We start from the raw sequence: 16,689 nt of genomic DNA on the forward strand, positions 1-16,689 counted from the left end.
ACCCATTGAGATTTTACGCTCAGGAAGACTTGGAAGCCAAGCGCTGGGGTGGTCGGATGCATGGTCTCAGTCTAATCGTCATCCTGAATTCAAGATGATGCATGCGTTGCATTTTTACCCAGGGGTATGAATAAATAAGGGGGGTCGGGGGGGGCTTGTGTTACATGTCCTCATTTACTGATGTGGGAAATACTTCATGGAAAATCATTGCATTTCCGAACATATGTTAAGCAATGTTATGCAGGTGCTCTTTACCAGACTTCTCTGAGGCTCTCATGGCAAGTTTCACGAAATGCATGCCACAAGAAATGTGTCTACAAGAACATACGAACAAAGCAGGCAGTAATAACTACTAGTAGTAGTAAATCAAAACTGCAAAGCGCGAACTAGAGTTTTTAGAATTGACGTTGTTCCTTACAATTGCAGTATCCTTAACTGCGACACGCAATACCTACATCATATTAAACACACTGAACCTAAATATAAGAGCAACAGTACATTGTTTATATGGTGGCAATGGAGCAATGCTATGTACAGTTATTCAGCCATCGCAGGTCAGTGCTCCTAATAAATTGCAAACTAGATCTGGTCTGCTGAAGCAATGTTTATAAAAATGCATAGTATGCATGCCCCAGCCATTAACAAAAACCAATCTCTCTATTCCGTTTTCCACTTTCAGGATATGGTGATCAAGGGTGATTTGACAAAGCTACATTTTTGGCTATCAAGTCGAAGTTTCCCTAGCTTGCTTCAGTGATCAATGTTGTTCTTGGTATCACATTTTAATCCTGCTCCAAATACCTCACAAAGTTCATGTGAATGTCAGACTGCTGCACAATTAATGAATAATTGTGCAAATTAGCCGAATTGCACAAACAATGTGGCAGTAAACAATTACATCCCATTCTCAGCATATTTAAACAATCATGAACGTTCATGCAAGGAAAGAATGTACTCCAATATTAGATGCAGTGCAACTGGCTTCCAGCAAAGCATGACGTGCCAATAATCCAGTGACACTCCTACTGCTGAGAACTGCTCATTTTTTGTTAGCAACAAATGTCATAAAATAGAATCTTAAAATATCAGAGAGGCCAGCACTCCCCTTCAAAGTCCAAGGAACATCTCATACTTTATTTCCATGGAAATAAGGTGGCATCTTTAATATAGGATCCCAGTCCATTCAAATTGAACAACGTTACAGCACAGACATAATTATTGTAAAATACAAAGTCAGGAGTACATAGAATATAAAGACTGAAAATTTTATTGTCAGCATCATTTAGGAATACACTCACTCGACCATGCTAGCATGCTGTTCACATAGTCCTTGGATCCTCTTCCTTTTGTGGAACCTTTGTGGTAGCAGTCCTTTGGTCAAGAGAAGCCTCAGATCTGGCATCCTCCGCACTTGCACCATCCATGTTGGCAGCTTCTGCCCAATCTGGAACGTTGGTGAGGGCAGGGTCAACCTTTCCCGGTGCGTCGGCGGGGTCAGCCTTTCCCGGTGCTTCGGCGGGGTCAGCCTTTCCCAGTGCTTCGGCGGGGTCAGCCTCGCTTGGGTCGTCGGCACCGGCGAGGTCTTTCTCACCTGGGGTGTCGGAGGGAGTCTCCTCATCTGGAGCTTCACCTGGATCAACGTTGCTGGTGGATTCCACCTTGCTTGGAGAGACCACTAAACTAGGATGTTCTTTGTGTGGAAAGACCATGGTGCCGTTTAGCTCTTCAAAGACCATGGGACTGGCATAATCTTTGTTTGGAAGGATCACAGGTCTCGGGATGGTCTCTGAAGAAATATTTTTTATCTGGTTAAAGGAAAGGAAAATCTGTACACTGTGTGATGGCCAATGTGTGATGTGACCTGACACTGATTATTCTAGGGCTGGAGTTGAGAGGTTGGAGTGACTGGACCACTGAGACAATCTGGTGCCAGAAAAAGCCTGAGGTAAACTGTTGGGTCAAAATGATTCTTATTTGAAGGAAAGATGACAAACTAAAAACAATACTGATTAACAAAATATAAATACTGTCAGACACTGGCTGGGAGAGAATGGAGCAAAGTTTATTTTTACTAACAGTAGGGTGACCGTACGTCCTCTTTTTCCCGGACATGTCCTCTTTTTGGGATGCATTTTTTAGGTCCCAAAAAGAGGACATGTCCGGGAAAAGGACGACATATGGTCACCCTAACAGGTCTCTTACGCCACTGTGTTCAATCACCTCACCCTCTCACAAAACTCACCCCAGAACACTCAAGGTGATGTCACAAATTGACTATCACAACTGCAAGAGTTCACATTCTCAGAGGATCAGAATTAATGTCTCCATATCAGATTTGCATTAAAAGAGGGGGATGTCCACCGTGAGCTTTGAATTAGCTCCGGTATGATGACTGGCAGATTAGGCCACCCTGTGCCCTGCATTGTAAGGCAAGTTGTGTTTTTTGGCATCAAATTCAGATCTTTGTTTTCGTTATTCATGCTAAACAGTACTTCAAATCTTGTTATACCACTGTCAAGATCAAGCCAAACATTTACCTTAACCCTTATCTATTATTGATGCATGAGGCCCTTGGATTTTACACTTAATGACAACTGATCCATCTCAGAACATATCCAAGATGTGTAAAGGCATGTCAAATGTAATGGTGGAATTTTGCCAATGGATTTGCCAAAATGATACCTTTTTTGTCATCTAGTCCACTTTTCCAGAAGCTTCCATATTCCACAGGTCCACTACCTTGCTGTTGTTCATCTGGAAGAATAGCAGGACTTTTATCCTGTTTGACTGGAAGGTCTCATGTATGACCTACAGTGGTCTCCTTTCCCCACTCTAAACAGATTTCAGGTACCAGTGTTTAAGCCATAAATATCATTAGATTTATCAAAGTACATTTCTTTGCATTTGTTTGATTCTTCCAAAAATGAATGTAATCCCAACTAATTTACCATCAACTGGTTCACCTGGAGTGGCTATAGGGCTGTCGTCCTGTTCCATGTGAGGGGTCACAGGGTCATCAAGTTTTTTTAAGGGGACCAGAGGAACAAGGGTCATCTCCATTTGCCTTTCTGAGAACAGATTTCAGTTCAGATTTCAGCTATCACAAAGCTCATTTAAAAATCTGTTGCTCAAGAAACAATACCTTCATCATCTTCTTCATCATACTCCATAGGTCCAGCACCATCCTCTTCACCTGGGAAGGCCACAGGGCTTTGCTCCTCCTCAGCTGCTGGAGCCACAGGGCTTTGCTCCTCCTCCAGCACAGGATCAGTGGAACTACTCCTCTCCTCTGTCACAGGGACAGCGATGCTGCCCTCCTCCTTTACCGTGTGAGCCACACTGCTGTCGCCTCCCTCTGCTATGGGAGTAACAGTGCTGTCCCACTCCTCTATTCCAGGAGAAACAGCTCGGACCCCCTCCTCTACCGCAGGGGCCAGGGGGCCGCTTCCCTCGCCTGTTGCAGGTACCACTGGGCCACCCTCCTGCTCTGTCACGTTGTCCATGTGGCTAAGAATCATCTCCATTTCAGATTCTGAGGACAGATTTTAGTTGTCATAAAGCCATCTTAACACATCTGCAAAGCGTTTACACAAAAAACTGCAATACTGATGGTATTGCTTACCATCCATTTCATTCCACACACCCCCATGCTCCTCTGGTCTACTACCCTGTCCGCTTCTTGGGACCATGGTGAGATCTGTCTGTTGGTGTGGAGGGACTTCCAAGGGGCCTACTGTGGCTACCTTTTCCCATTCTGAAAACAAAAGTTCAGTTACCAAAAGTCAACCTCAAGGTGGCTCTTCCTACGCACTAGCAAGCCATACCTTCCATGGAATCCATTCCACTTGTATAGAAGTTCTCATGTTTGAGAGGTCTGCTCTGATTTCCATGGGCTCTGGGGTCACTATGGTGACCAGGCTTAACAAATTGGTCAATTCTGTTACCCATCTCACAGCTGTCACATATCCAGTCATTCCCATCTGCTGAACGCCACCTGAAAAGTACAAAAATTCAAAAACAGATTCCTTCAGACAATTTCTTTGTGCAATGTACAGTACAACATTTCATTTGCATAGCTGTCCTAGTCTTACATGGGTTACATTTTCAGATGAATTTATTTAGCTGAATATTTCTGAAGTACTTTGGATGAAGTTATTATTACAAAGCATCTTCTAAACCACACTGCCGTATATGCATTTACATAAATGTGAAGAAGGATCAAGATAACTTTTGCAATATTGAATAATATTGCAACAGACTAGTCTTCTGATCCTAACTCCCGATAACTAAGAAAATGCAGGCTGTAAGAGCATTGCTCAAATCCATTACTTCTCCATACAGAAATTACAGGGCCATCACAGTGGACAGTGATGAGGAATAAATCACCTCATGTCATCATTTGGTAGCCTGACAGATGTGCAAAATAAGTTTAGTGCTGTGGCCACTTTCATATCACTCCTTGAACACTTGATCATGGTCAAAGTCAGGAATGCTAAAAGTCAGTCCTGGGGAGTCAGTGTGCTAGTTTTTATTCCAAACCAGTAATTAATGGTTGTACAAGTTAGCCATGTACAATTATCTGCCCTGCAATTTCATACAGAGAGTAGTAGTATAATTATTCAAGGATCTGCAAATTTATCTTCAGGTCATTGCGATGTGCTCTGTCGTCTTTCATTTGGAAACAGGTTATTATGAAATTTCAGTTCACCGGCCCCACTGGGTGTCAAACCCAGGACTCAGTAACAGGATTCAGGAGGTGCTTGAAACAAGCACCTTTGCCAAATGAGCCACCTTGCTGGTTAACGTTTAAAAAAAAAAAAAAAAAAAAACAACTAATGATATCGACAACACTAGCTCCTAGTAATGAAGTTACAGCATCACAAGCTGATGGTAGTGTAGACAGCCTGTCTGACCTGATGTCTTGACAAACCTCAAAGTCAAAACTAAACATTAGCTGAAATTGGACTTTATTCTAAAAAGGGGTGAATTGTTGACTTCCCCAATGTCCCTGTTGATATCCCTGAAGAACGAGGACTTTTTAAAGCCACGTGTCTATAATTGGCTACTCTGAAGATGAGATTTCCCAGCTGTACTGAGCCCACTTCATATTGAAACCAATGGTAAGTGCCATGTTGTCGAAGAAAAATGACAATAAAAGAGCGGATGTCAAGCAAAGTGATATTAAATGGGTTCATCTACACCTTCATTATCAGCTGAAAAACAAGCACAGACTGTGGCCCTCCGTGGACCAAGTCCTCAGCACAGAAACACAGCCCAAGATGTCACCCAGCTGACCCACCTTCCACCGATGAAGGAGCAAGCCCGAAGTGTGGACTCCGCACTCTGCAAGGCGGGAAAAACCTTCAGGAGGCAAGTGATGTAAAGCTGCAGAACGACAGAGGCAGCTCAGTTAAACGCAAAATGTAGTGACAGCAAGATCTGTTGTTTTAAAACTTGTTTCACGAGTGAGCTCTCACCGCGCTCCTGGTCTCCTGCCGGAACCTGAACGCTTCCAGCTGAAACTGGAGCTTTTCATTCTGCATTCGAGGCAGGAAATGGGAGCTAGAGCCCGTTAGCCTAGCATCCGTCAGGCACCTGGAATGGCAGATTAGGTTGGAAAAGTCAGCTGCTAGACTTCCAAATTAAAGAGGGGTAACTCAAGAACCATTTCTCACCCGTTATTCTCAATGAAGGCGTATCTGGGGACAGAGTCCTTGTCAGGGACTACAGTGGCTACACAGCTGTCCACAAAAAGTTTGAGGGGGACATGATAGGCTTGGGTGACGGAGGCTTCGATGTATATGACATCTCCCAGGTAGTAAACATTGGAGGCTCTCTCAGTATGCCAGTTACCTACAAGCAGACATGAGTTAAAGGCAGACAAGTAACAGTGTATGTATATATATATATATATATATCTCACACAGGCTCCATTTACCAGCCATGAGCCTCAGGGAAAATTTCAGGACATCCTCAGCAGACTGAGTGGATAGAAAAGGGATCCAGGTTGGCTTCAGGACATTGCTGCTCACACCATACCTCCTGAGAAGCAAAAAGAAACTATTTTTCCCCACACATTTACAACGAAAACACCATAATGAAATACAAAGACATGACAACTGTACATACCTTCGGTAATGACACTCTATTGGAATGGCAGTACTGTCCATTCGAATGATGCCGTATGCAGAGGGTACTGGTGAATAAATTAGAAAGTTTGTGTAGATTAAGGAGTCTTCGTTGACCTAGAAATGACCAAGGCGACTTTGATGTGAAATTGATAGAACTCTTCTGAAAAAGCTTACACCAGGGCATTTGTAAAGTCCTCCCCGTGTTCTCTCCTAGCAGCAAAATCAAAACCCATTTGATTTAATCAGAATAAAATTATCCAGATAATAAAGCATTCCACAACATTCCAAAGCAGTGAGGCCCCTTGATCCAAGAATTTACTCCAGCAGAAAGCCTAGTAATCACATGCTGCTTCTTGCAACACATTACCTAATTTAAAATGTTTGGCTTACAATATACACATTTAACAGCTCAAAGCAAAACATGTAAGTATAGATCCCTTTACAGTGCATAACAGATTGACTTAATAGTCACACCAACACCATTTTCTTGAAAACATTTGTAACTGAATGGTTAGGTTAGTTTATATGGTGCCTATAGTCTGAAGTGAAGAAATGTATGCTACTGCAAATTAAGATATACACCATGCACATTTCACGAAAGATTCCAATTTATCGTTTTTATAAGAATTTGCTGACTATGGGAGACTATGGGACTATTTAATTTAAAGACTATGAGAGAATATTATACCTTATGCTTGGTTCCACAATTATTTAGGGCCGCAGTAATGGTGTACTGTGCAGCGCCAGACGGTCTTGCTCTGCACGCCTCGCTATGTTGAGTCTCCGCTCCTAGGCGCAGGTCCGCTCCATCGATCAGAGTGCCGGTGCCATATAGATCCGCCTTCACCACGATCTCCATCCAAGCTTCGTGACACTGCACCGTGACAGCCTTTGTCTGAGAATATTGCTTGGTGTTCGCAATGTTTTCTTGGCGTTGATGACTGTATGCCAGCGAAAGATGATGTTCGTTTTGCCGAGGACGCCCTGTTGATTGTCTTTGCTGGATGCTATAGCCGTAGGGGTAAGAAGATAGCGGTATACCGCGACACCATTCCGCTAATACCAAGATGACCAACAGCCTGGCAGACAACCATTCCAAACTTTCCATGAACATTATACAAATTCGGGATATGAAGCTGTAAATACCCAGAAGCTATCAGGACTTAGCTGCTGTATATCAATTAGGCCTACGTTGATGTTGCCCTAGTGATATTCGTGTAGCAAAACGCAGTAGGCTACCGCCCAACCACAGACTAAGTAGGCGGTTAATGAAAAACACCCGAGGGTGATTTGGACCCTGATTAGCACAATTTCAGTTCTTTACCGCTTAATTGGTTTTGGTTTATTGTTGGCCATCGCAATCTAGTCTCCATATTAAACCAAGGTGTTACGGACTATTAGAATTAAATGCGGTGAATTTTATTTAATCAAACGTGTATATTGCGCTTTGTTCATCAGCATCATCTGCTGCAATACACAGTGTCATTTTTTACGGTTTATAAGTCTCACTTCTCTATGCCAAAAATTTAGTCGGTCTGTCTTACCAAACTGCTTCAAAGCTGACTGATGTAGGCCTCAATGTGCTTGATGTAAGGATCTCTCAGATTGGCGAGGTATCAACTGTATCGAAGCCTACGGCGTTGTTCACTGTGTAGGATACTAGGACTTTTGTGGTCTGAAGCAGGTGATACAAGCTCTGGTACAAGCTAAACATCTATCATTTAGTGACCTGACCTGAGACCAGTGCTCCTCCCTCTCCCTTCTTTGCACACACACACACACACACGCACACGCACACGCACACCCCTTTTGGAGTCTGGGGTGAAGTTGGAATTCACTAAGTCCAGATGCCAGTACACTCCCCTCACTAAGATTCCTCTCAATGAGGACTGTAAAGAACACAGGTTCGTGGGGAAAAAGGGGGAGCTCCTTTACCAGTCATTAGACGGGGAGAGGCACTGTAAGCACCTCAGAGAGGAAAGGGCAGTGTGTGAGAACACTGACAGAGAAGAAGGAGACAGATGGATGGGGAGGACAACTTATGTACATTTTCAAGTGAGAAGCCTAGATAGATTATCTTGCCCCTTGGAAACATTGATCATAAAAGATACTTATTTCTCTGCCTGGTTTGGCCTTTGGCGTTGTAACAACAGACAGGACGGCAAGAAACCATTAAGAAACCTCACACAAATTATATGCTTGGCATATGCAAGGTCAGATGTTAATAGCATGATCCGTTCTAGACAGGTGTTTTAGTATGTAATATCATCAACGTAGGTGTGAGATAAAATGAGGTTCTTTTCCAGTCTTCTCTGTCTCCCCCACACAGACATGTGTGTGCGCACCCTCTCACCCTTTCATGAGTTATTCAAACAATTATTTTAATTGATTCCACATTTTTAGATAGTTCTCTGTAATAATCCTTAAGCGAGGGCCTTTCTCATTACTGGCTCTGCTCCTGGCAATGGTATGTCATTGTAACTGTATTAATCAGCTCTTTTCTCATATTGGTGGGGCAGCAGTGTGGTGGTTAAGAAGCAGGACCTGTAACCAAAAGGTTGCTTGTTCAATTCCCTGCTGGGGAGCTGCTGCTGTACCCTTGGGCACTTAACCCACAATTGCTTCAGTAAATATCCAGCTGTATAAATGGATAACATTGTTAAAAAAATCTACAACTGATATAAGCTGCTCTGGATAGGGGTGTCTGCTAAATGCCAATAATGTAATAAAACTAATGTCACTGTTGCTACATTTTTTGTGACTGTGAATTTGAGCTCTGGAACTTCTAGACAATCATGGAGAAGTCAGCTGCCTCTGCTGTTCTGAGCATTGTGTGTAGGGCATGTAGGGATTTTGTGAGCTTGAGGGGGATGTGGACCAACTTGGAGCTCAGTGGGGAGGCTGAAGCAGTCACCACGGTGGGGGAGGAGCCGAGTACAGAAAATATCTCACAGGAGAGGAGGACAAAGTACAGTGGAAGGAAAAAATCTTAGAGGCATAATAAGTAATCCTTTTTCATTGCCATTTAGTGATATGGAATTATATTTTGTTTCAGAGAAAGAGCCTGGACTGTCCAGACCGTATGTTTGAGAATTATAATGGCAACCCCTTCCTTTGAATTTTTTAAAACATATGCATAAGCATCTCTACCTTGAATGACCTACATGAGCCAGTATGTTTGAACTGTGCTTAAAGTTTGAACTTTTTTATTTTCACGTCATAGAATTATATGTGAATACTGTGAACATATGAATAAATGATAAAGTGAACAGTAATATATATTTTATACTTTCAATGCCTTCATTGTCAATGTCAGGGAACATCAATGTTGTGAATTCCGAGTTGTGTTGAATTTTGTACTGGCTTGTAGTGTTATGGACTTAACACGCATGGTCTTATGGTATTAACACGCAATTTCACACTTTTTATGTATGACTTCCATTTTGATTAATTTTCTGGCGCGTTTGGTATAGTTTCTATATAAAAGGGCAAATTAAACAGAACTTTAATGTGATTCATACGCATTTTCCGCCCGCCTATCTTGGTTATATATGTATTCGATGAAAAAAACATACATTTAAGATTTGTCAGATTATTTCTTGTTGCTTCCTTTTCGCCTGATATCTCGAGGGAGAGGAAGTGTGCATTCGAATTAGGCGGTTGGCTGGCTGTCAGTCCTGATCTGCCGAACCCAGCTCCAATCTTTATTTACTTTCGTTTTCTGGTGCAAAGTGGTTTTCTCCAGTTCCCAGTGGCTTCCGAGGAGTATATTCGGTTGTCTGCGACTGGTAAGACTCTATGGGAATTATATTGTTGCTAAAGTTGTTTTTTTTTTTGTTGTTGTTGTAGATAGACACATAGACCCAATGTTCATCGCTGAGTTATACGAGTTGCCGTCTGTCCGGTAGGCTAACTGTTGGTAAGAAGTGATGTAGCTCGATATGCAACTATGCTGTTGTAATACGTAATATATTAATATAGACGAAGGCATAACAAAATATATTTTGGAGGTACGTGATAAAATAGGAGCTCATGATTTTGTGGATGCACTGTTTGCGGGGTTGTTCAACCATGGCAGCCTGTGTTGTTCGTGGGGCTACTCATGGTGGACGAAATAGGAGGTGTGAGTTAGTTTTCTTCGATTCTCAGAAACAAACCTTCACCTAAAATGAACCGACACACGACGACGTCGAATAAATATAGACGGTGTAACGTTGCGTCTTCGCTGATTGACTGTGTATACACGTTGATATATTAGTCTGTTAATTTCATGGACAACAGTAAAGTTTCGTTGGCTTGTTTCACGGCTGTCCTGAAATTATTATTTGTGTTATGGCACCATGAAACGGACACACGCAAGTTATTTTCTCGTTTGAACACAAATTAAGCATCGCAACATTTCCAACAATAAACTATTCCACTACAAGCATTTGGACTTCCTGCACTACTGACCGTTTCGCAACTCGCAAATTTGACACGAAAAGCAGTTAATCATGTGACGGGAAGAAATTCTAAGACTGTAAACCTGCGTGCATTTTCAAGATCGAAGTACTGACATTGTCGACGTTATCTTGAACAATAAAAATATATTATTCATACAATTCCGTAACAGGCCTACTCGCTCCTGTCTGTCCTTAGCTGACCGATCACGCTGTGTCTGTAAACTGTAACGTTAACCCTAACCTATTTGCAGCTGTATGGATTAATAATACAGAAAATTATACGGGATAGTATTAGTACTTGCTTTGGATTTACATGTTTTGTAGTTTATTTTAATTAGCTTATGTGGATATATTCTAAAGAGATCACTTGCGTAAAACATAACGTATGCTATTTGATCTTGACATGTTTCCATTATTGCTGATTTGCACAGCTGTATAGCTGCTGTAATGCTATGAGTATAGCAGATTGGTTCAAGAATCATCTGGCCTATCACTGACTTCAGTGATGCCATGTACAATAATCTTCTCTAATGGAATGATTGATAATCAGCCTTTGCACAACAAATGAAAGTGGAAATTTGTAAGGTGTATATTCTGACCCACAAATAATTGCAATATTGGCCATCTTCATTATGATCAACTGTAAAATTGTTACAAGGGCTAGTTGCTAGAGCACGTTAGACTGGTTTCTGGTGTTGGTTTGGATCGGGTTGCTATTCCGTATGTGCATACTAAAGATTAATAGTTCCATCATTGTATTTACAGAGCTCAACTGAAGAAAGAGTCAGAAATATGGAAAAATTATAATTTTGGGGGAGTTTTTCTTGGCAGACAATATATTTTTTTCCTTTCTTGGTCAATCAGAGGTTAATACTGGAGCACAGTAAGAAAGAAACACTGCACATATTGATGACATTATTTTTCTTAAATGTAAAGGAGGTTTCACTACGTATTTCTAGTTTGTACACATAATGGATATCGGTTCATGTGTACTAATACTCAACATATTATCTTGAATAATGGCACTGTCTCAACCATATTATAATAATTATACAAATACTATAATTATAATTACATGTATAACTTTATTACATCAATCAAAATAGCATTTTTTACAACTACTGTTAAGTTATTAATTTATAATACACTGTGTTATTTATTAACACGAAAGCAATTAATTCGTTTAGATAAGGCCTTGTTTCCATATTCTGTTCTATCATTATTTGTTGTAGATGCCATTGTTCCTATTTTGTATCTTACGTTATCTGTGTACATCATATAATTTTTCAGTTTCTTCCACATTCTTCCACTGTAAAGTGACTGTATAGTGATAGATTAATATGTATACATAAATGAAAAAAATAAAACATTCAGAATTTTACATTCAGCCTACTTTGTGGTATAATCTTGTGATCATAATTAGCATATTGTGAAAAGGAAGCAACAGCAGTAGATCATATGAGATGTCGAAAGGACCACAGAACTGTCCGGACAGCTTTAGGTGCATTCCAGCTTAGTGCTGTGTTATTAAAGTTCAACTATTTGCCAGTAATATCTCTCTTAACTATCCTCCACTTTGGAGTCAGAGGGTAGTACAGGATGTATTAGATAGAACTTTGGTACTGTTGTAGTATTCTGTATCAGTGATATGAAAACAGCTCTGAAATCTTCTGTGTAATGGCAGTACACTGTAGCCTGTATCACATGAGGAGGAATCCACTTTGACCTCAATAAAGAGGTATTTCGTGAAGAGAGGAAGAGATGTTAGGAGAGATTGAAAAATGAGAAAGAAAATAAAATGAGAGGCCGTGGACGAAATATAAAGAAATTTAGAGAGAGGGCAGAGGAGGGACTGAATGATGGCGAGAAGGTATTTCTGAAAGCATTTCTGCAGTATCCATCATTTTAGTTTGAAACAACGTCAGGGCAAAAAGATAGACTGTTTCTGTACTGAATACTAAATTTTATTGTATGAATATATCAGACTAATTTTGGCTTCCTCTGCCTCTGTCTGAAGGCACATTTAAGTAGCCTGTAATGTCCAGTTCAAGTTTGTTAGACTAGCCATAGAGCTGCTTTCAGTAATGTATTTAAGCAAGCACTAATTTACCTGAGATTTGACATATTTTGGGTGTGACCTGCACGCACATTTGTACCCCAGTTTGTTGTCATAGCCAGGAATGCGTGTAACACTGCAGAACGTTAAGCAGCATTGCTGGATCATCTCAAATTTTACTCAACTGTGTCAGCACAAACTCATTTATCTATCATTTGTCACACTCGTTTAGTGTGGACTGTAGATGTGTCTATGCCCAGACTTTGCTAGATACATGCTGACATGTGTTTAATATCTTCCTAAATATGCACATTCAATTCATTTTTCAAAAGTGAATCGTGAATGAATGGTCACTTGTTCAATAAATATTTGCCATTTTTCTCAGATGTGGTCTCCAGACGTATTTTTGACCATAGGTAATGTCACAAGCAAGGCATGTGCTTTCCTGAAACATAGGCCTAGGCATAGCATAGCATATTCTAGGCCGTTTTAGTGCTTTTTGTAGAGTATTTTGTGAAAGTAATATAAATATAAAAATATTTAATTCAAAGAACCTATATATTTTTCCTTTTCTTGCCATGTCTCTATACAGTATACAACAACATAGCATATGCATAGGCTTTTTGTAGTGCTTGTGGGTAGATGCATTTGTCAGAAAATTTCCAACATGCAAACTATAAAGTATTATACAAAAAAGGTATGTAAATATAAAAGTATTTAATTGAAAGAGACTATTTATATTTAGGGCTGTCAAAGGGCCATGGTGAAAATAAATTCTCAAAATTTTAATACTCTATTCATTTATTGTACTTGTCAGATATTTTTATTAATCAACCAAACTGTATATTCATGTTTATGTGGAATCTTTTATTTTACACTCAACATTTGGGGAATGAGGCTATTTTGGCTGTTTTAGTGAACATATAGAACAGTTCCAATGTTTTTATCCTTTTAGCAAGATGGTCAGAATCATCTTAACATTCATTGTTCGAAAGCATCCTCGTGTTGGTCTTTGTATGTTTGTCTTTATGTAATTCTACTATTGTGGGAGTTAACATATTTCGCAGGACCCACAATAATGTTTTTACCCATAGTTTTAATCAGATATTTTTAATTGTTGTAATTGTTTCTTATTCTCCCCAGGAGTCTAGGGTTGCAGGCTGTCCACACCTGTTTTAGATCCTGACTTTTACAGTCACTACCCTACACACTTCTGACCATTTTGACCCACTGTCGCCCCCTGCAGGTGTCTTTGTGTCAGTCACAATGGAGGACAGTCGTCTACTTCAGAACATTCGGCAGCCTCCAAAAGCCAGTACACCTGTGTTAGGTAAACCATCTACAGCAAATTTACCTGACTTTGGACTGTTTTACATACAACTTTTGCATGCTAATTTTTGTATGAATATATAACTGTCATTAAACAATGTCTGTCACATTACAAAAGGGTCAGATTCGCTTTAGCGCACACCCGGGAAAAATACGTAACAGGAATATCTTATGACCCAGATGTTGAAGCACATGGTTAAGGACAATGGTGCGTGCAGGATAAACCATATGTGACCCGCTGTCTCTCTTTCATCCTCCAGTGATCTCCAAACTGATCGTGGTTGCCATACCCATCACTCAGATTGTTTTGGGTGAGTATGTTCTTCTGCCATGTTACCACACTGCTGGACAACGATGCGAGAGGGGGAATCCCACAGGCATTTTACACATTGCATACATTACATTGCATATATTCATTTATATGTGTTTCTTTGGGACGACAGTGTAGCATAGTGGTAAAGAGCACACAGCTCGTAACCAAAAGGTTGCTGGTTTGTTTCTACACTGGGGCACTGTTGCTGTACCCTTGGGCAAGGTACTTAACCCACAATTGCCTCACAAAGTGAAATATCCAGCTGTATAAATGAACAACATGTAAAAACTGTAACCTGTGTAAGTTGCTCTGGATAAGAGCATCTGCGAACCGACTTTAATGTTCTCAGGGAATATTTAAAGAAGGCTGCAGTGTATCACAGCATAATAACCTTTTTCTGTTCTAACTCCCTGCCCCTCCGTCCTCTGCCCACAGGGGTGACTTACATGAATCAGTGCACCCAGCAGACCTTCATCCCCATTTACCTGGTGGTTATGGGCGTGTGCACCATCGCCCTGACGCTGCTGTCCTGCCTGCCCTGTGCCCAGGAGACAGAGGACGCGGATCAGGGCCCCTTCAGCAGCCTCTGCACCGCGTGGAACTCCCTCATGTCCCTCTTCATTTTCTGCTGGTTCATTGCTGGTGAGAAAAATGTGTGTGTGTGTTTGTTTGTTTGTGCATGTGTGTGTTTGTTTGTTTGTGCATGTGCGTGTGTGTGGGCTTGTGTGTATATGCGTGTGTGTGTGTGTTTGTTTGTGTGTGCATGTGCGTGTGTGTGTGGGCTTGTGTGTGTATATGCGTGTGTGTGTGGTGTGCGTTTGTGTGTGTTTGTTTGTTAGTGCATGTGCGTGTGTGTGTGGGCTTGTGTGTATATGCGTGTGTGTGTGTGTGGTGTGCGTTTGTGCGTTTGTGTGTTTGTGTGTGTGCATGTGCATGTGTATGTGTTTGTTTGTGTGTGTGTGTGCGTGTGCGTGTGCGTGTGTGTATGTGGCGTGGGGTGGGGGGTGGGAGATATGGTTACCAACAGACAAAAAAGTTGTGTCATTGGACTTTGCATTCTGATCCTATGGCCTCTTTTTCTCCATAATGCAGGCAACGTGTGGATCTATTCCATATATCCTCCCAACTACGACAACCCCTTCGAGCTGTATTGCAACAAGACGCTCTACCTGTTTGCCTTCTGGACGACCACGCTGGTGTACATTCTGGTGGGGGTGCTGATGACTGTGGGCTGCTGTGTGCTCATCTGCATGTGCCTGTTTGGGAGAGGGGGGCCTGGGAGTGGGTACAGTGATGATGTGTGAGCAGGGGGGCGGGAGGGGGGGTTCCCTCCTTTACCTCGGGAATCAGGGGTATATAATCCTGACCTTGGATGGTCACAATCAACATATTTTTCAACTCTCTTACCATTATTTACACACCAGAGAGAGGTCTGACTTTGTTACTGAAAGCAACATGTGGTTGAAGTGCAGAATTAGAAGGATAACCTGGATAGCTGTCCTCCCGGGACAGGATTGGGTACCACTGAAACTCACATAATGTATACACTCACACGCATATGTATGTGCATGTATTCCGCCAGCTGTCTTTGTAAACATGTCTCATACCTGAAATTGTTTGGCTCTCTCACAAATAATCTCTCCACGTTTTTTGCACAATTTCTGGAGTGTCTTTCATTTTTGTATATTGCTTGACATCATATTATTGTAGGCTACATGGTTTTGGTGCAGTACCTCACACTATCTCTTCATTCCCCTCTTTATTAGCTGTACTGGAGGCAATGATCACAAAACTAATTTTCCTGGAAAAGAAACTTATTTTATTCTGTGTGTGAATTTGGATATTTGATATGTGTGTGTGAGAGAATATAACCACACACAGACAGTAATTTAACTCAGCACACATGTACTGTACTGTACTTTTTTATTCATCATGTTCCCATTTTACGTGGACTGTAGCCTGCATTTGCGCTTGCATTCCATCGTTATGTTAAATAAGCAGGTCTTGTGGAAGCAAGGCTCAAATCACGCAAGGTTTCTGATGGAGGGCTACGTATAACGATACACACAAGACAGCTGATGCGCTGCAACGTGATATGCTGATATATCTGGTATGCACTTCTGAGATTTGGGAGGGGTTGTGTGGTAATACACAGTGCCTACATGAGGCTGTACGTGTGCCCTGCTGTGTCATTTCTACTGATGAAAGAATCTAGCCTGGTATTGTCTATGTGGAATAAATTAATTGATACACGAAAGCACATCTCTATGGTTTTTATTTCACTTGGATTTGATGGAGGATTTCAATAGGTACCCCTCCTGGGAATTTCCCTGATAGCCCTTGTGGTTTCCCCTGAGATTATGTGAACCCAACAGAGGGTGCTGAAGGGCGAAAAACAGGAACCGGAACTAAAATTAG

General features: G+C 41.3%; 1 protein-coding gene across 1 annotated transcript; it reads left to right on the plus strand.

Annotated features, from left to right (window-relative positions):
- The first annotated feature begins 9,801 nt into the window (after window positions 1–9,801).
- On the plus strand, window positions 9,802–15,910 carry LOC118775535 (transmembrane protein 272-like). The gene is made up of 5 exons (XM_036525495.1): window positions 9,802–9,919; window positions 13,876–13,959; window positions 14,219–14,269; window positions 14,707–14,913; window positions 15,364–15,910. Exons 2-5 carry the CDS (start codon window positions 13,896–13,898, stop codon window positions 15,573–15,575), a joined length of 534 nt encoding a protein of 177 aa, XP_036381388.1. The 5' UTR covers window positions 9,802–9,919; window positions 13,876–13,895; the 3' UTR covers window positions 15,576–15,910.
- Window positions 15,911–16,689: the final 779 nt, after the last annotated feature.

Source organism: Megalops cyprinoides, chromosome 3 (assembly GCF_013368585.1).
Source record: "Megalops cyprinoides isolate fMegCyp1 chromosome 3, fMegCyp1.pri, whole genome shotgun sequence".
NCBI lineage: Eukaryota > Metazoa > Chordata > Actinopteri > Elopiformes > Megalopidae > Megalops > Megalops cyprinoides.